The sequence below is a fragment of the Centruroides sculpturatus genome, unplaced genomic scaffold (assembly GCF_000671375.1).
Source record: "Centruroides sculpturatus isolate CEXI.00-Female unplaced genomic scaffold, Cexi_2.0 scaffold1055, whole genome shotgun sequence".
Taxonomy (NCBI): domain Eukaryota; kingdom Metazoa; phylum Arthropoda; class Arachnida; order Scorpiones; family Buthidae; genus Centruroides; species Centruroides sculpturatus.
The window spans coordinates 78025-104615 of NW_019385372.1; the positions used below are offsets into that span (position 1 = coordinate 78025).

Below are 26591 nucleotides of genomic sequence, written 5' to 3' on the forward strand. Positions count from 1 at the left end.
TTACAGACAATTTCTTTACAGGTGGGTAAATACTTTTAGTACATAGAAGAAAAAGAAAGAAAACTATCGACCCAAATAGAAATGATTTCTTTAAAATCTTTTGACAACTGGCAACTGTTTAATATCGATGGAGGACGCCATTTTAGAACATATTGATGGAAGTAGGTCGAGAAATATTCAACAGAGGCTTTAGATAACCCGAGGTCATTAAAAAAATGGACATGTTCTTCCTCTTACAATCTTTTATTCTCACTTCACAAATGACTCTCCTGTGCAGTTTTAGCCTGGAGCCACAGAGAAAGTAAGAGGACAGGAAAAGAGAGCAAAGAAATTGTTCCAAATTTCCCCGTTATTTTCAATGATTAAAACATTTTTTAGAAGCAAAAATAACACTTTAATGTAAATCTAAATATTTTGATAATTAAAATTTAAGTAGGAAAATAGTAATCACAAAAAAAACATAAAAAATACAAATTAAAAAGAATACATAAATCAATTTTTAAATAGTCAAAATGAGCCAAAGTATGATATGATGCCATCTTGGTAACATGTGTAATGTAACTCGCCTAAAAGTTACATAAAAAAAAATGAAAATTCAATGGTAGCTAAACAATTAAAGTAACAATTACAAAGTTACTCGGATCTAAAAACGTATTTTTACAGGTCAACCTGATTTTTTACATACACGATTTCGAATTTACATTCATACCAAGGCAACTGTCTGTTAGCACAACAAGTTTTATATGATTAATTAATTTTATTTTTCTATAAAATTTAGATAAATTTCTCCATTTTTATGTAAATTACGTTGGTAACGGATTTTGAACCGTAACCGTTAATTTAAATTTCAAATACAAGACATTTTAAAATTCAAATAAACGTATTCTTTTTATTTATCAAATTTTATATTTTAAATTAATTTATATAAAGAAAAATGTGTATTTTTATAAAAGTATAAATGAATTATCTACAGTCCAGAAGCAAATAGATGATGGTCCATCAGAATTCACGGCATAAGAGGACCCAAATATTTGTGTTTTATGATATACATTAAAGTTGTTTTTCGGTACCTTTTGGTAAGGGATGAGTCCCGTGTGTGGCTAGCACGAACCTTTTATCATCTCGCATGATCTGCCTAACCAAGGACATTTTCATTATAAATTTACAAAGTATACGAATATGGTACTCGAATATAAAGTAAATATTCGACAATTTACCTTCAGGTTTCATTAATTAAAATTAATTAATTCATCAAATTATAATTAACGAGAGCATAAACACGGAGGGAGGAAACGAATCACGTCCATCGATCATAATTAACAGAACTTTGTTTCCCCCCTTAATTAAGATTAATTTAAAATGAAAAAGAGTTTGAACTGTTATTAAAATAAAAGCATGCGTTACAATTTATATACAGGGTGGATCGAAAGTCAGTTAACCGCCGTACAGATAGAATTGCTTTAATTCCAGTAATTTATTACAAATGTTGCGAATACTGTTACTTATCGTTCAGCAGTACACTAATGCTTTGACACACTTAACGAATTTCTTGCACGGTTAACTGACTTTTGGACCACCCCTTATATTTAAATTACCGCATTAAAATTTTTTTTGCCGAAAAATTTAGAGCGTAATCAATGAAGAAAAACACGAGCAATTTTCGTAATTTTTTATATTAAAATTTTCTTTTTAAATATGCAAATTAATAAAAAAAAATTATTCTTCAATTATATTGTTGTCAATTATAGTAAATGATTTGAAATTTTCTTTTAAAATTACAATTTAATAACGATTTAGATCATTTAACGTGGGTATTCGTTAACCAAGAAAATTCTTTTTTTTTTGTTTCGGTTCGTTCGTTCGTGCGAGTAATGTTTATCGTTCAGGAAAATTCCTCAATTTTATTAAAAATAAATGAGGGAGAATTTATTTTAAACGATCCTTAACTGTAAATATTAGGTCAAATTTTGTTAAATTGAAATTTTATGATTAAAGAAAAATCTTCATTAAGTCCGATCCTCTTGAGATACGACACGCGTACTCCCTCTAAATCCCCAACCTCTCGATCTTTAACCTCCAAAATTTAATACCATCGACCCCTCTAACACAGAAATCTCCCCGTAAAATTTCAGAAAATTTCGACAAAAAGCACAGGTGTTATTAAGCTTCAAACAGAGCGAACAGAATCGTGCCCCTCCACAAACACTACATCCGTACAAACAGAAAAAAAAAACCGAATTTTTTGCATTTCTCGACGTTTCAAGGTCCCCGAATTTAAAAAATGTAAAAATTTTGAGGGTCAATTTTTGCAATTTCAATAATAAAGATACGAAAATGGATTAAACATTGTAAAATTCCTAGAGTTGTTCTAGATCACGATTTTATAATTTAAATATCGGCTCGACCCCGGTTAACTTGGTTTAAAACAATATCTAACCCACCCAGTTGTATACATTAATCACCTTTAGTTACCCTTATAATGGAAAAACTGTCCGCCATTTTCGAACACTTTTAAAATAATAAAAATAAAAAGGATAAATTATCCGAGTTGGTATTGTTAATTTCTTAGAAATGGTGCCCAATGAGGAAGCTCGGCCATAAAGTATAAATTATAAAAAAAAAAATTTAACAGGATTAAGCTCAAGGATCCAGCAAACTATACAAAGCTCAGCGGGGTGGCACATAAAACTTCATAATTAATTGTTACACCAAGAGATTCTCGGGGGTACTCTTCATTAATTCGGAGCAAAGTAAAAGGATATCAGTGATTTATATACATAATTTTCCTTTTTATCTGTTGATAGAAGCGATTGAACAGGTGTGGTCATGCCAAGCGGTGCAAGGGTGTGGTGATTAGGCAGACGGAGCCTATCAGGTAAAACTTTAAGGTTATCAAGGTGCTCCAGTTTTCCGCAGCCCTTAGGGAAAGATAGGTACCAACGAACGTCCTCGCAGTTCGTGTAAGTCTCTATTAACCGTCCGGTGCAAAAATCTGTTTGTCACGTCACTTACAACCGGAAATTTGCAGGAAGGGGTATAAGCAACGATTGGAGGCTGACCAGTGCAACTGGCGAACGGAACATGCTGCGATTAACAAGGCGAAACCACCCTATCAGTTTTAACACGTAAGTACCTTATGAATGATAGCGAAAGTAGAGAATGGCGTTTTGTAGAATTTGATACTTCGTAAGTGATAATATTATCTAATCTAGGTTAATACTTTAGGATCTTGATCGATGGTAACACTGATACGAGTCTAGTATAAAAATCGGCCCATTTGATTGTTTATAAGTTTGCATAAATGATATCATAGAAGGGAGAGACTCAAATACAACTTTTAGTTGGTTTTCGAAAGCAAATATTCACTTTTTATGGGTAAAAATGTATTTTTATTTAAGCCAAAACCTATCTTTACGAAAAAAAAAGTATTTTTGCGAGTAGAAAAATAATTTTCGTGCATAAAATTATATTTTTGCACGTATCAAAACGGATTTTAATTGACGTCGGCATATTTCGAGCGCTTTATTTTACGGATCAAAATGATTTTCTTGAATAAAAAAATGCATTTTTGCAAAGATCAAAGCCCATTTTTCACGATTAAAAATGTACTTTTTATGGAAAATTTCGTTCGTAGATAAAAATGGTTTTACTAGAATAAAAGCGAAGATTAAAAGCGCAATTTTTGTGGATAAAAATACACTTGTACAAAGGTCGAAGTTTATCCCCCCGTTCGTTTAATGCGGCAGACACGAAGAAATGCCGTAATTACGATATTTGAACCTCCAGTTAACACCCATCACAAAATCGCACGTGAAGGGCACATTTTCCTTTATATATAAATAACTCGTCCAACCTTGACCAAAATTTTCATTAAAGTTTCGTACAAGTTCACTCGAAAACTAATCTTAGCATCCCGTTATACTACTTGTCACCGATTTAAAAACACAACCAGGAAAATTATAAAAAAAAAAACAAACGAGGGATTTAAAGAGTTCGATTTTCGAATTTCTTAATACGTCCTTTATTACTTTTATCGGTATTTATTTTTTATATAACAATAACAGCGCAATTATTACGTATAAAAAACATTTCACGCTCGGTTTACTTCGTGTATAAGAGGTTTATTCGTCCGTGAAGTCATGCTCCGTCTGTATAAGCAACGTAATCATGTTCGGATCGAAAGCTCAATTTTGATAGATAACGCCAGTTTAATAGATAAAACCACATTTAAAATTTAAGGAAGTACCATAAAGATGGATGTAGATCCTTAGTTTTAATGCTGCAACATACTAGAGGTTATTGCTGTATAGTTGTAAGGTGCTGACACCCCTAAAACAGTGGTTTAGTTAGACTTTTAAACATTTTTGTAGGGATCCAAATTCAATCCCTACAAAAGTGTTAGGTCTGCTCGTACTAATTAGTACACGACATTCGTTAAGAGAAGAGTGAACATACTATCAAATATACAGGACTAGTGTATTTTCAACAGAAAATTGGCGAAGAATACCTCACCAAAACCTCCCTGGATGTACAGAAATGCGATTTTTTTTCTGTACTTTGAATGGTTACGCGCACGACACTGTAACAGTGTCGATCTACCAACCTCTCTGGCCAACACGTTAATCACGAAAGCGTAACTTCGAGAGTCGACACAGTTTGTTTACGACATCGTTATAACGAAGCGAACAACAATTAAGTTGTCGGGGGTTAAAAGTCGACACGATCGTTCCTGGCAGACAACTAATGACCGGATTCTTTAGCAGACACATCTGGCATCTTTACAAAACTGTTCCGTTGTTTCAACCTTTGTTTTTCGAAACAAACTGGTTGTTTAACGTGACTGCAGGCGAAACGTCCTCAATCACGTAACCCTGTTGCCTTCATATTTTTTTATTTGTCTTCATCTATGCGAAAGTGATCCAATACTTTAACTGTGACGGAACATGACACATTTCGAATTACGAGTCATCCCTAACTAATTCGCTTATAAATGTTATTAAATTACTATTTAATACATTTTTAAATTGAATTGTTACGCTTTGATCCTGTAAAGGCATTTAATTAATTTGAATTCTGTAAAAAGAAACGAAAAATTCTTATGTAATTTTGTAAAGGCTTTAAAGATGTTAATTATAATCAATTACAGCATTAATTCTGTAACTAATCGCATTTAACTTTTAACTGTTAAACGTGATTAACTATAGCGTTATTACGTAACAATCGAAACGTAATTGATCACATTTAAATAAAAAAAATAATCAATTCCAGCTTAAAGCCACGTGGTTCGTAGTTAAATCGATTAAATTAAAACAACGTGTTACTTATTTTAATTAATTAAGCAATTAATTTAAGTTAACCGAGTGATATTTTGATCCTAAAAGTAATTAATTGTTTTAACATAATAATTACTTACTTAATTATTTATTGAAATAGTTAAAAAAATATTAAATACAGTCGACCCCCCTATAACACTGTTGATAATTCCATTTTATATGAATTCCGTGTTGTATGAGTCACTTAGATTTTACAAATACGTGTGCCGGGCTGTGCCCGGTTCACGTATTTGTAGCATCTAAGTGACTCGTACAACATGGAATTCATATAAAACGGAATAATCAACAGTGTTATAGGGGGGTCGACTATATATACATATTAAGTTTGACCTTCTTGTACCTAATTTCAAATGAAACAACGTATTAAAGCAATTAGTTTAGACAAATATATAAATTATACATGAACTTAATTCATTTGAAAGTAACACAGTTTTATAACAGGACCAGAAAGAATATTAAAATTCTATAAGTGATTTATGACTTATAAAAGTGTGTTATAAATAATTTAATAAATCAAATGTTAATTCATTGATTCAAGAACCACTTCACCACTACAATTTAATCATCATTAATCTATGCATCAATGTAAACATTAACAGGATTTTTCAGCCGGTTCACGACCCTAGAAACTATTTTAATTTTTATAATCCGGTTTTTTTTTCTTCCAAATAATAAATTAAATCCACGAAAACATAATTTAGTAAAAGAATTATTATTATAAATGGAGTAGAAAGCCCTTTATAAGAAATTCTTTCAGTGTTTATCAGAGACGACCTTCCAGTCGTTTATCTTATCTTTGGCCATAGGAACCAGGAAACATCTGCACGTCGTCTATTTGGAAAGCTACCAAATTTATGGGGTTATCAGTCTTTTCCTGTTTTGTGTTGTAATACACATCGAAGAGTGGAACCCCATCGTAGGAAATATCTGCACCTGTACTCGAAAAATTACCAAAAATTAGAAAGATTTTTCTCTGTATTTTTGTATGGTGTACGTTGCGTAATTTCCAGTGTCTATATCCCGTAATAACGTCGTTTTGCAAAATTAGCCAGTGGCTAACTTTGCAAAACGACGTTATTACGGGGTCTAGACACTGGAAATTACACAATGTGTGAAAGTAGGCGAAAAATCCGTTATCGATAAACCGGTCCTAAATAGAACAAATAGTTTTGTCACTTTCGAAAAGAATAAAAACTGGATAATCGGCTATTTCGCAACCTCGATTGACCGAAAAACAACTTTCAATGTTTACCTACTGCAGCAGCATAAGGGAGATTTTTGTAAATTAGAACAGATTCTTATAAACGGGAATGCTTCGTTATATAAAAAAATTCGCCCAAAGGTAGTATTTTTTTCGAGGTTATACTTATAAATAATATCTTAATTATGATTTTTTCCATGAATAATAGCATTGTTAAGAATACAAAACACCGGATGACCCTGTCATCTCGACAACACTCGAAAATCCGGATTACTTTTAGATTCTTTAATGCCATCATTTCTGAAGGTCCTCGGGGTCGTTCGAGAGACTAAACTGAGAGATTTTAATGTTGAAATCAAGAAGAAAGATACATTAACATTGATTAGAACCTCCCCTAAATTGTGACAGGAAGGGAAATCATACATTAATCTTAGTCTTCAAGCTTTGGAGGTTAAAACTTCTATTGGGAATGACTTAATCCTTATAATTTAGGTAAATTTTCCTTTGTAGAAATTTTATCTTTAAAAAAAAAAATCCATAAAAATAATCGCTACTTTATAGAGATTAAATGATTTTAAACACGTATTTACCACAATTTTCCTCTTTATAACCTTTTTAATTGCAGATATAAAGGCCAAATCCTTTCGCAAATTATTTTGTCTGAGACTATTCTTGACAGCTACACATAAAAATCCAAAAAAAAATGTAGAAGTCCTTGCAATTAAATGGTCCCTTCAGGCAATTTTTAATTTGACATTTTCATATTTTCAAAAAGTACACAGTACACAGAATATAAATTATAAGAGAATAATAAGCATTCAGACAATGTCTTTTTACAATATTTTTTAAGATCGATAGGACAGATAATGGCACATTGTGAGAGTCTCCTCGTTGCAACAATCCTCAGATACGTGCTCTAATTTCCATAACCACGAGTCAAAATATATATATTTAAATATAAATCTTTAGAAACACAGATATTGTGCAATAAAACTTCGAATACGAGTGCAAGAAAGATTATTCTTAGCATATCTACAATAAAAGTCTTTGCAATTAGAAAGTGCTTCAGACAATCAAATTTGAGATTTTAGGATTTTCACAAAGTAAAGTACTTGTTGAATATAAATCGTAAGCAAACAGTTAGCGCAGAGAAAAGGTCTTTTTTAAGGTCGATAGGAGAGATAACGACCACTCGACGGGGTTCTCCCTGTTGTAAATTTGACACGTGCTCTACTTTCCACAATTAAAATCGAAAAATATTTATAAACGTGGGCTTTGTAGAAGCACAAATAGACATTGTATAATAAACATATAGGTTACAAGAAAATTAATTGTTTCTTGTATGACACCAACGTTTATAACATACAAAAATTATATAGGGGAATTCCACCTGTAAAATTATTCTTCTGAATGTAACGAATAAATTACGAATGTAAAAATTAAATTTAAAAAATCCCTAAAATTGAAGGTTAACATAACTAAAACAGCTGATGAAATTTACAACTTTTAAAACAGCTGATGAAATTTACAACTTTTAAAACAGCTGATGAAATTTACAACTTTTAAAACAGCTGATGAAATTTTACCAGTTAATTTTCAAGACATTTGTAAAAATTCTAATTGTAATAGGAAATAATTTAAATTTTTAAGAGAATTGCTTTAATTAATAAACATTTTTCCTTATTCTTAAAAGTCCCTTCAGATATAAAATTTTAACTGGTAAATAAAAGTACTAAAATCTTCCTTTTCTCCTGAAAAATTAAAGAAATTCAAGAGATATATTTTAGGAAGGAGACGTGAAAAAATGCTGTTTTGGTCTTAAAAGGAAGTTTAATTAAGTTGAAAGATTTCTCATTTATGAAAAGAGGACCTGACTTTTCACACAAACAACTTTTCTATCAAGACTTTCAACGCGACACGTTAACAAACCACCTGAAAGTTGATTTTTTGGGTGCGTCCAGTCGATCCATTAACATATTTATTACATAGATTTCTGGAAAAGTTGCTCCGGGGCATAACCACTTCTTACAAATAAGTCAATATTCTTTAAGAAAAACACCTTATCGAAGTGATCATAAATCACAATAAGTGGTAGATTTCAGGTTTAAACAAATTCTACCATCCCACACAAATGGGGGAATCGGTTAAAACACTCGAATTATATAGGAACGGTAGGAAAATAATGACTATAATCATCTTACAAATCAAAATTCTCGAAAGTTACGATCTGATAGATAACAGTATTTTATAAATCAGAACATTATAGAAAAAAGCGCACGTGGTTAAAATCGAGTTTTGTTACATTGTTCGTGACGAGGCGGCCATTGTTTTGCCCTATATCCTTGGGTTATTGCTCGTTACGGACACTATATAAGAATATATCTTTTGTCCGTAACCGATATCGATCTAGGACCGTAAAAACTTTGACGAGTTTATGTTATCGTTCGTGAGAGAAAATCCGTAACATAAATTCAGTTTCGTTTTCGTAACGCTCCACAATGGACACGAATAGTAGAACAATAGGTGACTATTGTTGGATAACTTTGCTTCTTTATTCGTTTGTCAGATTCGCCAAGTTTTTTATTAGTGTCCCAGATGAAATTACGTTATAGAAGTCACTATTACGGGCGACGAGTTGCTTCGTCTTCTGTTTGTAGATGCTTCTAAAGTCATTTATTGTTATTATTTCTTTGTGTCTTCTTCACAGGATAACATAAAACTTGCATTGTAGATAATGACTCGTCACCTATTGTCGTGTCCTCATACTGTAGGTGATTTTATAGCGCACAATGTTATGTTCTCTTGCGTTATAGACGATTTTCTGTTGCCTAATTTTGTGTCCACCTAACCGTCTTAAGTCATTTAGAAGTAGAGATATGGCCTGTTGTTTTCATTAGCGAATATCATTTTTGGATAAGTAGGACAATTCTAATAAGTAACTCGTGCGTATTTTACCTGTAAAGTTAAAATATTTGTGACGATATACCGCACCTTAAAAACTTTTCCCGCATATTTTAATCATTTTGTTTATTTATTAACCGTTTCTTCCTGTTTACGTTTCTCTCACGAACGTAACTCGCTCGTTAAGAAAAATGTTTTACGAGATACTCGATCAAATATTTTTTTTTTCCTGGACGAGAATCTTTAAGATGTCGTCTAGAATAACAAGTTTTTCTGGGTCAAGGTTATCATCTAAAAGATTTTCGATTTATTAAATTCCACACATCTTCTCTACTAAGTATGAACTTGTCATAATTTCTCCATATTTCCTTCTCGTTGACTCAATTAATCTTTTTTTTCTTGATGCCGGTGTGACTTCGTAGAAATTAACTATGTCTGCTCCCGTGCTGTTACGCTGGAATAGGTCCAAATTATTCAAAAATGATTCATTTAACTTCTACGAAGTCTAACTATAATTTTATAAACAGTTAAGTGAAAAAATTCAAGTTATTTTTATTGCACATACCTTACAATTAATTCCTTTTAAGAGCTGTATATTCAATAAATAACTAGTATACTAGTATATTGTATATAATTAATTCATAGATTATAAAATAATTATTACAGTAGTGAATAGCTGGTGAATACAGCCATTTAGTAACCTATTTTAACCAAGATTTGAATAATACAAGCCCAAAATGGTATAATTAAAAAGCTTCTAAATTTTATCATCTTTGCTAATGAGTTACAACTAAAAATTCTGATATTTTGTTACGTATTCAAAACAACAAACCACTTCGACACGTTTGGCAGTCAGCGAGAATAAAATTATTATTTACCGTATCCGGGTTGTACGGAATTCGTTTTATAAGAGTTTCTACGAAAGCAACCTCCGATATAAATCGGTAGATCATATATATAACATTGTATTTTGTAAAAATTATTTCCTGTAAAATCGTCCATCGAATATCGTTTATGGTTTAAAAACGCACGTAAAATAGATAAATATATAATTTCCTGCACGCAAAATATACTAAAAATATTTAAAAAAATAAGTAAACAAGAGTACAGTATTGTCATTTCCGTTACTCAATAATTATTTACCAGTAAAGTACTTTCTATTAACGTATTTCTAACCAGATTACGGTGATATAACGGATAACAAACAAAAGATAATTAATCAAACCGTGTACAACTTCCTTTCGAGAAAATAATTAGATGCAATCCGCAAAGATTACGTCACCGGAAATTACACAAATTACAAAACGTTATTTTCGATGGTTCAGCGATTTTTTAACGTATAAAAAATATTTTTAATAATAATAATAATAACATAATAATTTTAATGATAATTATACTTTATTTTTAAGAATTGTGTATTGAATAAATTCATTAGGTAACGAATACGCCCCAGTGTTGAGCAATATTCATAACTAAAAAAAAAAATCATTTATTTTTCTTTATTGTTTAACGATAAATATCGAATTCCTTTGTCTTTTTATCACTTATATAACGAGTTAAACTCCTGTTTATTTTCTATCACGCGAGAAGTCCTATTTAACTATCATTATAAAGAGAAGATGGGAGTGAGGGAATGAAATTTGGACACGTTTACGAATTTTAAAATGCGGGATGAGATTAAAAAATCGCCATATTGACCTCGATATTAAAGAATTGCCGGGGAAACAGAACCAGTTCGATGTCCTTCTATATATTGTAGCCAACCTTGAAAAGGGCCACGCAAACACGCAAATCTTGGCTCCCCTCGTGGTACCAGTTACGTGTTTAGAAATTAACTGGAGTATTCGATTAGAAAACCAAGCACTTTTTTTTTTACCCTACGTTTAGACGTGTTTTAGTGGCAGTGTTCCTGACACAGTTAAATGCTTTACTGTTGGCTTTTCTTTCTCGTTTTATCACGTGTCAGAAAATCACAAATAAGACCCAAAGATTAATAATACGCACGTGGAATCTTTAGCGAAGTATTGTTCGTAAACAGGACCCGTGTACCGTTTTCGTCATTCTGACGTGTGAGTGACGTAGATATCAAAACACCTAACACAATAATGACGTTGAGTCGTCTCTCGATGCGCATCGTTTTATTTTTTAAATTTATGTTCCTATTTCGTACTTTAAAATGTATTTTGGCATAATAACGTAGACGAAACTTTTAAAACAATAACAACAGAAATACTATATTCAGTCTTAGCATTAAAAAATCACATTGTTTCATAATACAAAAATATTCCTCATAATCCAAAAAGGGTGAAAGGAGACAACAATCTTACAAATCATCCATTCAGCAACTTTCTCCACACCTTCCTGTCCTTTTCTAGCACACTTTCTCACAATCTTTCTCTGATTCAACACCTATTAATTATATATATAACTTATAATTAATGAGATTTACTTTCTTACAAATAAAGTTCGAATCAATAATTAACAACTTATAATAATCCTTAAACTGTAAAATGTAGACTGAAACCTGTACCTTGTCTTATACAGTAAATTTGGACAAGACAAGGGTTTAAATATTTAACAAAGGCTTGAAATTTTTTTAATTTTAAGCTCGAATCTATAATTTTATGTATAAGTGTAATCTCTCTATATAAATCTATTATATATTTTTTAACTGTTTCAATACGGTTATAATCGTACCCTTCACACTGTAAGAGATTAAGAGGGACAACTGGCAATTTATTACTTAATAACACCTATATCAGATGATTTAAAACAGTTATGTTCTCATCAAAATAGCATATAATTCCTTAACATAATTATAAAATGTAGTAAAGATTATATTATTAATGCTATTATAATGAGTTCTAGCAAAGTGTGAACCGTGACTGACCGAATAACTAATTCAACCAGAAAAAATAACCAAGAGATTGTTTCCAAGGTTTAGAAAGGCCACGAATCACGAATACTCAAGCAGTAGTAGGGAATCACTAATGTATTGGTGTTTCTAGGTGCATCGTTAATACCAAAGCATTCCCCTGTGACCCAGTCTAATTGTCAGTTATAACGTAAACTACCTTCTAAAAAAACACATTTTTTGCAATGTGTTAGCTGACTCGTACCCACGACTGACGTTTCAAATACTCCATACGAGAAAAAGTTGCATAGCTTGGTGTTATTTTCAATTATTTAATTTTCTCCTAAGCTTACTTGTTAGACACTTTTCCTCCCAGCATTTTTATTTTTCTGGTTTCTAGTGTTACTATCCTAGACTACAGTTTCAAACCTTTTATTTTAAACAGAAAATAATTTGTTTCATTTTCAATTAAAGGAACAATCGCTTCATCTACTGTACACTGTCAATGAAATATTTCCTTAAAAAATCAAGATTTTATTTAATTTTGTCAGAGACTGCAAGAGAAGAATATAGAACTGACATTGCTTGCCAATTGCCATTATAAACAGAGAGTTTCAGCTTCAATTTTGATGACAAAGAGGGAAGGAAACACCATGACTCACTTATAGAATTCACCCCACAGTTTAGATCGAAGTGACGATGCATTCTGTGATTAAAATAATGTTTGCAAGTACACACTTAAGCAATATATATTTTTTTTTTAATACTGAACTGAAGCAGTCAATTTCCTAATAAATTTCATTCCTAACAGTACAATTAATTAAACGATTTCATGGACTAAAGACTCGAAAGTAAGAATTGAAATGCCTATTTAAACAATTATTGTAATGTATCATGCATGATCGAATAATCATAACAGAATGAAATATATCAGATTTATAGTCAAGGATAAAGCCTTACACAGTATAAAACATGAATTTACCTTTCTTTACAGGCAAGAAAGCGAAACATTAACACTGCATCTTCCATCAAAACACGAAGTACGCGAAAGATTATGAAAATTTGAATAATTTGAGAAACTCAAATTTTGAAAATGGCGCCTCCACCTCCTTTGTTAGAGGACGATCACGTGTTAAAAGTGATCTATGAGGACTCAACTTATGTTTTAATTCCTTTCACCTAAAAAAAATATTTATAGAGATTGCCTCGATATTAATACATTCGGCTTTTACAGTTTATTGAAACATTCCCGAGTTTGGAGCAGGAGTGTTTAATTTGACGTCATAGCGTCCCTGTCACGTGGTGATCGACTATGGCTGCCGTGGCGTCGAGTAGGCTTTTACTCGATTGGACAGATGTCGCGACCGTTTTATGCGACGACAAGTCATCTTCCGAAGAGGAAGAAGTGGAAACAGATTGGGAACCGAAGGAAGAAGACGAGGAAGATTCGGAAGAGGAAGAGGAAGAAGAAAGTTTAGTACAAGATCTCCAACCTTTTTATGTAGGACGGGATGCGACCCGCTGGAGTAAGATCGAATTATCCCCCTCTCTCGGCCCAAACAAAGGAAAAGTCTCTACGCATCTGCCCGGTCCCGTGGGTGAGGCCAGAATGGCAAAGTCCATTATGGAATGTTGGAATTTATTCGTAAGCGAGGACATTTTACGAATTGTGGTGAAGTACACAAACGAGCAAATCAAGAGAATCCAACCAAACTATAAGAGAGAAAGAGACGTCAAATTAACGGATTTGATAGAAATTAAAGCGTTAGTAGGGATCATGTATTTGACCGGTTGTAAAAGACTTAACAGATGCAACGCAGCTGAAATTTGGACGTCGGACGGCACGGGTCTAGAGGTGGTGAGAACCGTCATGTCGGCGAAAAGGTTTATGTTTCTACTGGGGTGTCTCAGATTTGACAATAAAAAAACCAGGAATAAGAGACTTCAAACGGATAACTTGGCAGCGGTAAGGGACATTATCGACCCTTTCGTAGAAAGTTGTCGCAAGAACTATTGTATATCCGAATTCTGCACCATAGACGAAAAGCTGGAAGGATTCAGGGGGAGGTGTCGCTTTCTTCGATACATGCCGAGAAAACCGAACAAATACGGCATCGAGATTTTTATGTTGGTCGATTCCCGGATGTACTACACTCACAACCTTGAAATTTATTGCGGGAAACAACCCGAGGGACCTTATTCCGTTTCCAATTCGCCCGAAGAAGTGGTGAAACGGTTGACGAAATACATAGCGGGATCGGGCAGAAACATCACCATGGACAATCGGTTTGTCAGTTTTAAATTGGCGATGGATCTACTTAAGGAAAAGCTGACGATCGTGGGTACCATTCGAAAACACCATCGAGTCATACCCAAAATATTTTTGGACTTAACGGGAAGAAAAATTTCTAGCAGCATGTTTGGTTTTCGAGAAGATTCGACTCTAGTGTCGTACGTCCCCAAGAAGAATAAAAACGTGCTGCTCTTATCGTCCATGCACCATTCTGGTTCTATCGACCAAAAATCGGGTTCTTTACAAAAACCCGAAATTATCACCTTCTATAATATAACGAAAGGGGGCGTAGATACGGTCGATCAAATGACCGGGACGTATAATTGCGCTCGGACTACCCGAAGATGGCCCATGATAATATTTTATTGCATGTTAAACATCGCCGGAATAAACTCGCAGATCATTCACCAATCGAACGGAAACTGTTCGAAGGTGTCGAGTAGAAGAGAATATTTAAAAAGGTTGGGGTTAGAGTTGATGTACGAACAGATCGACAGGAGGAAATCAATGCTTTCACTTCCCACAAGCATTCGAATAGCCGCAGAAAAAATTCGTCCGTCCAAACCGGAAGACCCTCCCAAAACTTCGACGGAAAACCCAACTCCGAGAAAAAAAAAGAGATGCAAGGAGTGTGGTAGAAAAAAAAATCGGTACACGAGTAAACGATGCCTGAAATGTGAAACTTTTTTATGTCAAGAGCATTTAATACATGTTTGTAAACACTGCTTTGCAAGAAGAAAAGATTTTAAATAACAACAAATGTTTATGTGCCATATTTTTTAAATTTTACATCTGTATTTTAGTCATATTTAGTATAATTAAATCTTTTTTTATTTTTACTATTTCTTATTGTGATTTTGTATGTTTTATTTTCTATTTATAATACAAGAAGTAAATGCCTCACTTTTATCAAAGTGCTAAATTCACATTAACGTTTCCTGTGAAATCTCGGTTTTCGAACGACATTTAAGTTGTTCGAAAACCGAGGTTTGACTCTATTCATTGTAAAACTACATCAATATTTATTCCCGTTATTAATTTCGTATAATGAGGCAGCGTTGCCTCAATTTATTACTCTTCACCATTTGGCACTTCCTATCGGTTTATCTGAATAATAAATTCGAATTATAAACTTACTTAAGAAAGATAAACTATATTATTACTGGAAGATGGTACAAGAGTAAGGTGATTGACAGGTTTATATTACGTATTGATAAATATATATATGTTACAATGTACTCGTGTATATATACAATACGTTAAATTACTACTTTAGATAATTATCGGTTGAAAAGTTGTAATCTTTATTCAATTTTAATCGAATAAAATTAAGAATTCGAGTGGGAGTGGGTAGAAAAGTAAGATGGTGAATCTGCTCCCAGTTAAATTAGATGCATTCGAGTTATCAATTAAAGCTCTCTTTTGGGTTAATGACTACAATGGAAGAACCCGCAGAACGATACGTTACTGATGGTAAATTATAAGGATCATCGGTAAATTCTTCGAGGAACAAGGACGAGTTTGGCATGTTCTCTCCTAGAATACTCGCAAATTACTTTGAAAATTTTTGTTTTGCTCTCACAATGGTTATAAAAATAAGGTAATGGTCTAGGTAAGTGCAATTAACAATTGGTAATTTGCGTTATATTTATAGTTGGGAGGTAAATTAATTGATATAGACCTCATTACGGCCCAGTAAACGTCATTAAAGTTCTGTATAATTTATGGTCTTGTAATGATATAGAATGACCGGAGGCCTTTGGCATGTGGCAGGAAGTAGATCGCTGATCATTTAGACAATAATATGGGTACTTTATATTATCTGGAAAACGTATTATTTGATTCAATTTTTAGAAATAGAATTCATTATGTTCAAGGCGATCTTTTATAAAGAATCTTATAAGTTGTAAAGAATCTATAACCGATCCAAGGTCGACACTGTAATAAATTTGCTCTTCTGCGATAACAATAACCGGAGTGGACGACCTCGGAATATTATAATTATATGAAGATATTTAAAATTTTTTAAAGGCAAAATTAATCGAGTTAAGGTTATTCACCACACGTTTATGTTAAATTATCCTCGCATGAATCACTGATCCGATTTTTATGATTATAGAAAAGTTCTCACGTTACGGAATATTGAGATTTTCACGAATTGCTCGAAGCTGGAACTTCCTCGCTTATTGTTGTTAGGTCGAAAGGGACCAAATTTAGACGCGTGCCTTATTGTACGAGTTGTTCTTTTTCACGAGTGAGCTGGAATCTCCATACTCTAACCGGAACATCGAGTGAAAAGATGGAGTAAATGGTGTTGATTAGCAATTTCTTAGTATACTATGCCTCAAAAATATGAAGTTCTGTAATGTTAAACCTCGCTAGTGACTAGAAAATGGGGATTATAGTTATAAGAATGCGTAATTTCCCGAGATACATCTTCAGGATGGTGGTGTACCCGCGTTGTGAATCATACAACTTAGGTACACTGTAACTTTTTGATCATCTTATATATAAATTCTGTGTTTGTATACCAATTACGTAAATAAATATCTCCAGATTTAAAATTAAGAAATTCCTTAATTACAAACCACTAAAACTCAAATGTTGGCACTCGTCTGTAATACCAAGAGGAAGGAGAAATCTTCCATTCACGAATGAGCTAGAATGTGAAATATTCGACAATTTAAGCTCATAAAGATCACGGTTACGTAGTCATATATATAATTAAAAACGCATTTACACGGTCAGATATATAATTAAGAAGAAGAATATATAATTTACTTATACAATATTCATAGTTGAACACGATTCACGCATAAGGGACCCTTTAAGTTCAACAATTGAAATAATGGATTTTGAACGTGTCTAACCGATTTTTCTTTTAATTTTTTATTTGTTAAGCTCTGTTACTTTTCAAATTTTTCCTCTTTTCCATACAAAAAAATATAAATATTTCGTAAAATATCAGTCTTTCGACCTATATTCTGATCTTTGCCATGCTTCAGGGAATAGATAACTGAAGGAAATTTTGTAGCAAACTATAATTATCAGAAGGAAATTGCGCTTCACTCCTGTTGTTCCTTTTTCTTTTATTTCCTGTATCTAGAGATTTACTTTTTTTAAGAGAATTTTGGAAGGTCAAACTGCCACGAGGATTGCTTTGTCTCTCGTATCTGGATTGTGCCAAAAGGATAGTTTGCGAAGGTATTAATCATTTATTGCGCTGTTAAATGACCTCGTATTGAAGAAAGGCACTGATCCGATTCTTTAAAAATTCATATCGATCGATTTTTTCCCAAGATAATGAGAATAAAAATATAAAATAATCTTAATTCCGTACCAATTGTTGTTGTAATTGCATTTTTTTTTATAATCATAGAAAAAGTTTAATTTGATTTCGCGTGTTTTAGAAACAGTCTACTTGATGGAAAATTCAATTTTTTTCATTAATTACATAGAAAATTGTGTATTTTAGCCACTCGTTTCTTGTAAGAGATGTTCAACTTTCAACAAAAACCCCAATTTTCACTTTTAGAATGTAAAATTTGGTTAAAATGAGTTAAAATTACGTTCTATTTGTTAACATAATTCCTGAAAATCCAAAAATATACCCCTTAAAAAGTTAAGAGGTTTGACATAAAATATGGAAAGAGAAGAAGAGTAGAAGGATCTTAATTTAAAATCGAGTTTCAAATATTTGCAACATCAAATATATGATAATAACACGTAGAGAATGATCGTGTAATGCCAGTTATTAATAAAATAGTAAGTTTATAATGATTAGTTACGCGGGTCGTGACCTGCGACCCTTGAAAGAGTGAACAGACAGGTTCGACTCGTATTACCATGACCTCATTCACGTGATTAGAGAAACCGAAAAGTGAAGAAGATATGTTGACAAAAACCTTGCGAATAATTTCAATTATACTTAGATGAAAGTTGCTCATGTTGGGGGTGAGTTCGATGGAAAATTTTTTTTCCTTTCTACATTATAAAAGGTAAGAAAAATTAATTGTAGAGGTCACTTAATTAAAATTAAGTATTGAGAAAAGCCAAGATGATTCTTAGCTCATTTCTATTGATTTTGATGGATTTCTTTTGGATTTTATAAGGGAGTAGACGAGATCCAAACGTGCATCTCCTTATGATTCTTGTTACTTATCTTAATTATGTGATGATCTTCATTACGTTTAGGATTTTGCCACCTTTATTAATTAGGAAGATAAATATTCTACTTCCTATAAGGTATATGAATTTAATTCTATGAGTCTGGTATCTGGTTTGGCTCGTAAGAAGTGAAGAACTAAAGCAGGATTCAAATTTAAGTCGTAAACTTTTGACTCTTTTACTACGTTCCAAATTAAATTTTTTCTCTTATAGTAAAATAATAATTAATTATAAGGTACTTTAAGTTATAAAAATTAATCTGATCCACTTAAAAGTCCACATTTCTTAATAGGAAAAGCAGGAATTGCAGTTTTTTTACGTGTTTATCTACGTGTTATTTTGATTTATGAACACGTTTTGGGTTAGTTTACACATAGAAAGTAAAGAAAGTTTAGCTATTAAGACTACGTATCCCTTTCTAAATGGGCTACTCGGTTAAGGTGTTAAACTAATATATAAGCTTGAAAAAAGTTGAGAAACTGGAAAGAAATCTAGAAAGCGCTGACCGGAAATACTAGCTTTACGGGTATCACGTGATTTGTTAATGTAGTAGCATAACGGTCGGTGGCAAACCATCGTAATTACTCTAACAGACAATGTCAACAAAGCAGATAGCATTCGTTTACGTAACGAAGAGGAAGCTTCCTGTTTATGGCTCATTGAAGATAAGGGGAAGCATCCATGGAGTGAATGAAGGGTCACTTAAAATAAATTTAAATAACTTACGCAAAATCCGGTTTATCGTCCGCCGGATGAACGAACTTTAATGGTTATTTTGTCAATAATATAAAAATTTTAAAGTTTTACGCTGTTTTACTCGTCGAACCGATATGCAAATTAGGAGATATACGCGTGTTTTCGCTTTGCAATTGTTAAAATATGTATTTTTAGAGGTGTTTAAAAGTTAAAATGGTTAATTTTAGACGAAATAAATGATTTGCCTGATTTTTTTTTTAAAATAGGGCTATATTTAGTGTACAGCGGATATAATCTCGAAGAGACAGTAGCATAATAACTTTGATTTTGTAGGAAAAAGTGAGAAGTGTTTTGTAAAGTTGAATAATTATAAAAATTTCGGGGATGTTTAGAATGTATAGTGTATATAGGAATACTATAATTAATAAAGAGTACTTTGATAAAGAATTTGTATCCCCATTACATTATACTAACGTGAAGAAAAGGAGTAAACATGAATTTTTTAAAATTCTTTTCTTTTCCAGTGATAACTGTCATGTTGAAACTACTCTTGGGACATTGGAAAACACACAGAACAACAGCCCCACCCGATCTAACATTTGAGCCCTTCTACCTCAGAGATCCAATCATCGGACGCACGGAGACTACTAATCCGTACTCCGTCAACCGTATCAACCCCATCTACGAATCGGACGGTAGATCAAGCGCCACACCACCAGACGAAGCAGCTCTAACTTCCTCCAAGATGGCAGGCGGTACACCCCCTCCGACTGCCCCGAAGCCTTCGACGTCACGTGGAGGCATCCTTCGGAACGGCGGTAGTCGTCAGCAGGAATCAGAAGTCAAGAACCAAAGCACAACGACAGAAGACGATATGAGTGGAGTCACGCGCTCAGACTGCACTAAAGAAGAGACACCCCCTTCGACAGAAAACAGTTCCAAACCCTCGACGCCTCCCAACCCTTCGGAAGACAGCGGGATAACTAGAGGAGATCAAGCCACTTCCGATAGTGTTCCGTCCGAAAACGAGCTCCCCCCTTTGAAGGAGAAGGGGAAGAGAAGGTACAACAGGAGATCCGGTGTACGCGCTTGCAGGAAGTGCAAAAAGTATCAAAAACCGGGAGGCAAGTGGTCCTGCGACGATTACTACATACGTGCCATTCTCGAAGATAGAACTCAACCCGACGGATGGACATCCGACCTGTCGGCCGATTTGTGCCCTTCGTGCGACCCTTTACAACGTACCAGAAACAGGCGCAGCTTCCACGTCCTGTCCTCCCCTCTGGAAAGGGAGGAAGTTATCAGATGCCCTCCGGAAGGATCGGCTGACAGTTCCGTCTTAGAAGACAGATCCTACAAATCCAGAGGATGTCCCTGTGGCAGGTGGTACGACGTCCTAGCAGAGAAGGACAGGTACGACCGTCTGCACGGAGACCCCTATTTCTGGTCCGGACCCTGCTTGTGTGGTAGCCCTAGTTCTATATATTACAGCCAAAGAAGGAAAGTGAAATTTGCGGGCGATGTGCAAAAACAGGATGACGTTAAAAAAGAAACGCCCGATTTGGAAAGTGCGGATAAGGACGTTAAAAAGCCCGAAATTTCGGACGATTCTAGGACCAATTTGGCAGAGAAATCCTTAAAATCCTTAACGGTAAGTCGAATTTCGAAATTCTGCAATTCCGATATGAATTCTACTCGGTAAAAATTAGTGAGAACATCAGCGATGTGTATAAAGTAGAGTAGGTGACTAAGAAGCGTTCAGAGGTAAATGGCCTGCCACGTGACCGGTTTCGTACTTTCTATTAAGGGAAACGGTCGTGAGAAAAACTGATGAATTGATGAGTATGAGCGTATCGAAATTTAATTAATTCTTGTAATTTATGAATTAAAATCACATTCGGTCCTCTTTCAAATGTGCAAAGCGCGGGTCGTCAGGAAATTATACATTTTTAAATACTAGGGATATATTTTACTACTGAAGCTATCTTTTGCTGAAGGATTTGCATAATAATGCGGGCATATCCACGCGCTAGGAGACTTGATAGAATAAATAGCACGCTTTCCCATGTACCGCAATACTGCGCTTCATTTGCATACTCTGCTCCACGGAGCACAATAATGCACGCAGAATCACGTACACCTTGTGGAAACATGCAATAAACAATAGTTTAACATCGAAAATATATATAATTTAAATAATTTCAAAGCGGATCTTCTAGAAAATGCACTTGTAATGCCCCAGAAAGAAGGGTTCGATGACAATATTATCCAAATTTAAGGAAGGTAGCGAAGAAACAAAATAGGATATCTTGCTCAGTCAAGTAAGGAGTATTGTGACAGAAGACCGTAATTAAGTTCAAGGTTGTGTATTCGAACCGAATATCCTTAACTAACATACAATGCAGTTCAATCAGAAAAGAATATAATCTTCCACATATGAGCGAGTACGCAACCATCTTGACGAGATCATCTATCTCTATTCAAAATTAATAACGTGAAAAATTCTATTGTGAATAAAACAAAGTATACTATTTTTCAGAGAGAAAGAGAGGAAAAAAAAAGAAATCCCTTTGTTTCCTGGGGTATTCAGACCCGCTCTCTTTCCTGACGCTGAGGGATTACGGACGAATTTTTCGAGATCCTTCCGTTTTAGTAGTGTTTGGAAGATTTAGTTGGATTGTTTATGCACGCCAACGCCTGTTTTCTGAGATTTTATCTTAGAAATTGTTTTGACACGAACGTCACCTTAATTATGCCATTATCTTAGTTAAGACTTCGAGGGCCAAACCATGCGTTCAAAAATCTTATATTCCGGATGTGAGAAGGGATGAAATAGTGTTCTCCTCACCCAAAACAATGAGTAAAGAAGATTTTAAGATATCATTTCGTCAGTTATATTTTCTGTTGCTGATTTTAATCTCTAATGTTCTCATACCTCTTACTTGTTAGTTGAATCTCAAACGAATCCAAAACAACAGGCAAAAAAACTTAAAATATAATACATTAAATTAAATTTCTTCCTTGTATACACTGAACAACTTTGAATTTTCTTAGAAAACTCGAAAAATCTTTCAGTAAAAGATAGCTTCAATGGTAGCAAAGTGGCGAAGGTATCATCTAAAAAAACAATTTAACATTTAATTTTTGCTCCATTTTTTAAAATCATAACTTCCGTTTTATAATTACTCGAATTGACTTCTTTAGCAACTGAGGTCAATTCAATTACGATAGACGAAGCGAAGTTTTTCGCCCCATTGAACGTCACGCTCAACGATGCGGTTTGTCATAAGGCTCATTTATTAATCTTCGGAGGACTTAAACATGATTATAGTACTAAAACGCGTTTAAGTACCCTACGTACTGGTGAAATACTTAGAAATATAAAGTTTACGCAGTTTAAATGTCGTAAATTTCGAGAAATGCGTGTACACATGTTAGACCCAAAAATGCTCATTTAAAAAGGAGAAATGAATTAAAAGAGTGATTCAAATATAAGATTTGTTAAAATAATTTAAATTTATAATACAAAATTTAGCAATTTTTCTCGTTTTCTGTGTGACACGCAGTGATGACATAATTAAATGCACTCTTGACCTATGACGTGTAGAACGTGCAAGTTAAGCGTGTGACCCGTAATTAAACATGGCGTAAGAGGGCAAAGGATTAAAGCAATTTTCAATGTTATTTTTTTTAATGCAAATTATATAATTTCTAATATCCAAATTTTAATTTGCAGTTAGAGAATATACAAAGTTATCCGTGGACTATCGAAGGTTGGGATTCTTTAGTGAGGCAACGGATACTACAAAAGAGGCGCAGGAGAGCTTTCTACATGGGAATTATGGCTCTGACTCTTGTCATATTCGTAGGACTTGTGGTTGCCGTAGTGTTAATCTATCTCAGGAGGCGTAATGCTTAAATTAAGTTGTGCCACGTTGTGCCACTACCAGATGTCTACACAGTGACTTCGTTCGTGTGTACAGGTCATAAATGTTCACTAAACTGTTGACCCAGTCTCAAGTGTGAGTTAACAATTAGGTAAAGAACTCAAATTAGTTCCTGAATATCCAGAAAAGTTCGAAATTACTAGAAGAAGAATATATTTTGAATATTTCTTCATCACGACAACACATTAATTCTCTGATTGACTGTGTAAATTCAGTGACTCGACAATAACCGACATCATTTAGGATAAGTTCAATAAGCTGTAAATCTACATAGAGGAAGAAAATATTATATACGGGTGTGGTCCAAAAATCAGTTAACCAAGACGATAATAATTAGTAAAGCGATTTAAACACTAGTTTGGAATTAAAAAATGTTTATTGAAAGTAGAGATCTTCATTTTGAACGACTTTTTATTAGTATAAAGGTATATCTTGAAATGGTTAACCGATTTTTGGGCCGCCCTTTATTGAAAATTCATAATATAGTATTTAAATCTCAAAAAAATGTAGACAATTTATCATAAAAAGCGAATTAGCATTTTTTACAATAAGCGTAATTAAGTCACAGAAATTGTTTACAAGTATGAAAACATTCCTAAATATTACAGAAATTAATACGTAGGTTATATTGAAAGTAATGCCTGTCAAGTTATAATTCCTTTATTAACAATAAGAAGAAACTTTACACTGTTTAAAATACCCAATAAATATTTAAAAAATTGTTCTAAATTGTTTAGATTTTCGAGATTAATTGCCTGCTTCTATTTTAAAACAATCATGAAAATATTTACCATAGTTTTTACTAAAATTTTCTGATTATAGGTCTTTAAAATTAGGAAAAGACAGTAGAATTTTATAGGAATATTGTTAAAGTATTCACTTAGCATCATTTTATATTGTTTTATAAAATATCTAAAAGATCGTTGCTGCATTACATCGAATTATTCCCATCTACAAAACCGTCCATTATTTTTATATATAGTCACATATAATATTCCTTCGTCAATAATTAAATATATTTATGTATCAGTCACCCAATTTCAACGTTTACAATATATAAAGATCGACAAGTTCCTTAAAGGAACATTAGAAAAAAGATATTTTTAAAAATTTACTAATTAAAAAAATTACTTTTATTCCTCCAACATAAATTATCAACCTCATCTATTAGTTATAATCCATTTTAATTCGTACTAACATGGAAAATAACGAGTTAATTTCCATCTTTTCTTTCTATTAATTAAAAGAAGAACCATTTTTGATCTGAAAATCTTTCTTTTAACCTTCTAACTTATCAAAAAGTCACTAGAGACAAACAAATTATAATCTTAAAAGTGCCAATGATTGGATCTTTATCATAGATATAAAAGAAAAGTGCCTGAATATAAATTTACTTTGTAAAAATAAAATATGATTTATTATAATTTTATAGAATTATAAACACTGTATTTTGTGCGTATACCCGGCAGGAATTTGTTACAATCTTTGTATAACACATCCTACTATTATGGACAGTTCCCTAGATGTGGGTGGGTAATTGCAATTTAAATCGGTATATAACCCGCACCCACTTTTAAGAGCGGGTAATACGTTAAAAATACATAAATTGTTATCGAGGTAGTTAAACAAATAAACTACCTTCTTTTAGAAATAAGTAGACGCCTTGACCGGAATCGGAGACTAGATTTATTCCGGATATATGACTTCGTCCTTGCAATAAATTACCTTTATCACACGAGAATATATATATATACTGTATATGTTTTTTATTTTGTAATAATGCAAGAATAGTGATTCAAACTGAAGGTTGTAATCTAGAACTGGATGTTACAACACGCAAGAGTTACATAACTGTCGACATTGATTGTCTCTAATTACCATTTAGTATCAGTCACTGTATCAAGTAGGTGATGAAATCGAAATCTGGTAAACTTCCAAACTCATCTTACATAATTTATGAGAAGAAAAAATGGTAAAAATATGTTGTGGCATGTAGAAAGTGATGCAAGAAACCAGAGCGGAATTATAGAAAAGCAAAGGGACTAACTGTACCCGTAATTATTCAAAAATTAAAATTATTTGAATGGTTATAAGTACCTTTTATTAACATGTGCAAGTGGTCGCATGGCGAATGGTCCGATAAACCATACTTGCCACTGAAAATGTAAAAAATAACGTTTCGAAGTTACCCTCCAATGAATCTGCCTCAGGAAAGAAATATATTTGAACGTCTACTTTAATTATAGTAATTAAGATTCCTAATAACAACACAGAATAAGTTATGATCAGAAATTAAAATAAGAATTAGCATGAATAAGTGGCTAAAACACCAAACAAAAGCACTTCTCTTGTACTTGAATGTACTTGAATCCACCATTACTAAAAGGAATAGAAAAATATAAATGTAAAATTTAATTTTAAACGAGTTCTTTATCATTTCAGAACACTTTCAAATTGAATTAAACAACACATTCTATCTTCTATACATTATTAAATGAGTTTGAATTCTTTGCAATTGGATTTTATATCCCCCAAAGATCCAGGTACTAGAGAAGTTGCTTTATTTTGTATTTTAACTCCAATAAATCATTTTTTAAAAATATATCACTTTAAATTTTAGTATGTTAATGAGATTTCTATTACTAATTTTGTTAACATGTTATGTTTAGACCTTTAATCAATTATGAAAAGCAAACCAACCTGAAGATCAAAGCCAGAGATCGGAAAGAAAAGAATAACATGGAATTATTGCCGAAACTATTTTATTAATATGATTTTTCACAAATCGATGCTTGACATTTTATTCATTTACTGTTTGTAAATGGAGAGTGTCAATTTCTGTGGATAAATATTAAAAAAAAAACAAGGTTAAACATTCAAGTAAGATTTTATTTTTTATATTTTTTCTGTACCTATTATGTATGAAGTATTATTACAAAAAATATTCCTACAACATTAAGGTTTCTATAAAATTACTTGACTCGTGCACCACCATATATTATATATGTATTAATGCAATACATATAGAAAGATAGGCAATAATCTAGTAGCAAAAAACAATGAACAATACTCATAGAAAGATAATTTGTAAAAAAAGGAATATTTAATGTATTTTAAATAAAAATTATTTAATTTAAAAAAAAAATTATGTTTATGTACAAAACTGCAATTCTGTAATATTAATAATTATATATCAATT

The 26591-nt window shown here is 32.8% G+C and overlaps 2 protein-coding genes across 4 annotated transcripts; both read left to right on the forward strand.

Annotated features, from left to right (window-relative positions):
* Positions 1-2886: 2886 nt before the first annotated feature.
* Positions 2887-24969, forward strand: LOC111638266. 3 transcript variants are annotated; one of them, XM_023383941.1, is made up of 4 exons: positions 2943-2960; positions 3029-3125; positions 19970-21096; positions 23182-24969. In XM_023383941.1, exons 3-4 carry the CDS (start codon positions 19981-19983, stop codon positions 23362-23364), a joined length of 1299 nt encoding a protein of 432 aa, XP_023239709.1. In that variant the 5' UTR covers positions 2943-2960; positions 3029-3125; positions 19970-19980; the 3' UTR covers positions 23365-24969. The 3 variants fall into 3 exon arrangements, with proteins under 3 accessions (XP_023239708.1, XP_023239709.1, XP_023239707.1); XM_023383940.1 differs by having other exon boundaries at positions 2887-3125; XM_023383939.1 differs by lacking the exons at positions 2943-2960; positions 3029-3125 and having other exon boundaries at positions 19605-21096.
* LOC111638264 lies at positions 13420-15421 on the forward strand. Its single transcript, XM_023383938.1, has one exon. The coding sequence runs from the start codon at positions 13602-13604 to the stop codon at positions 15333-15335; it is 1734 nt and encodes a 577-aa protein (XP_023239706.1). The 5' UTR covers positions 13420-13601; the 3' UTR covers positions 15336-15421.
* Positions 24970-26591: the final 1622 nt, after the last annotated feature.

Excerpts from the sequence above, each read along its gene's own strand:
- LOC111638264 (XM_023383938.1), top strand. The coding sequence starts at position 13,602 with ATGGCTGCCGTGGCGTCGAGTAGGCTTTTACTCGATTGGACAGATGTC.
- LOC111638266 (XM_023383939.1), top strand. The coding sequence starts at position 19,939 with ATGAATTTTTTAAAATTCTTTTCTTTTCCAGTGATAACTGTCATGTTG. Across the intron at positions 21,097-23,181 it reads AATCCTTAAAATCCTTAACG|TTAGAGAATATACAAAGTTA; the intron begins GTAAGTCGAATT and ends TTTAATTTGCAG.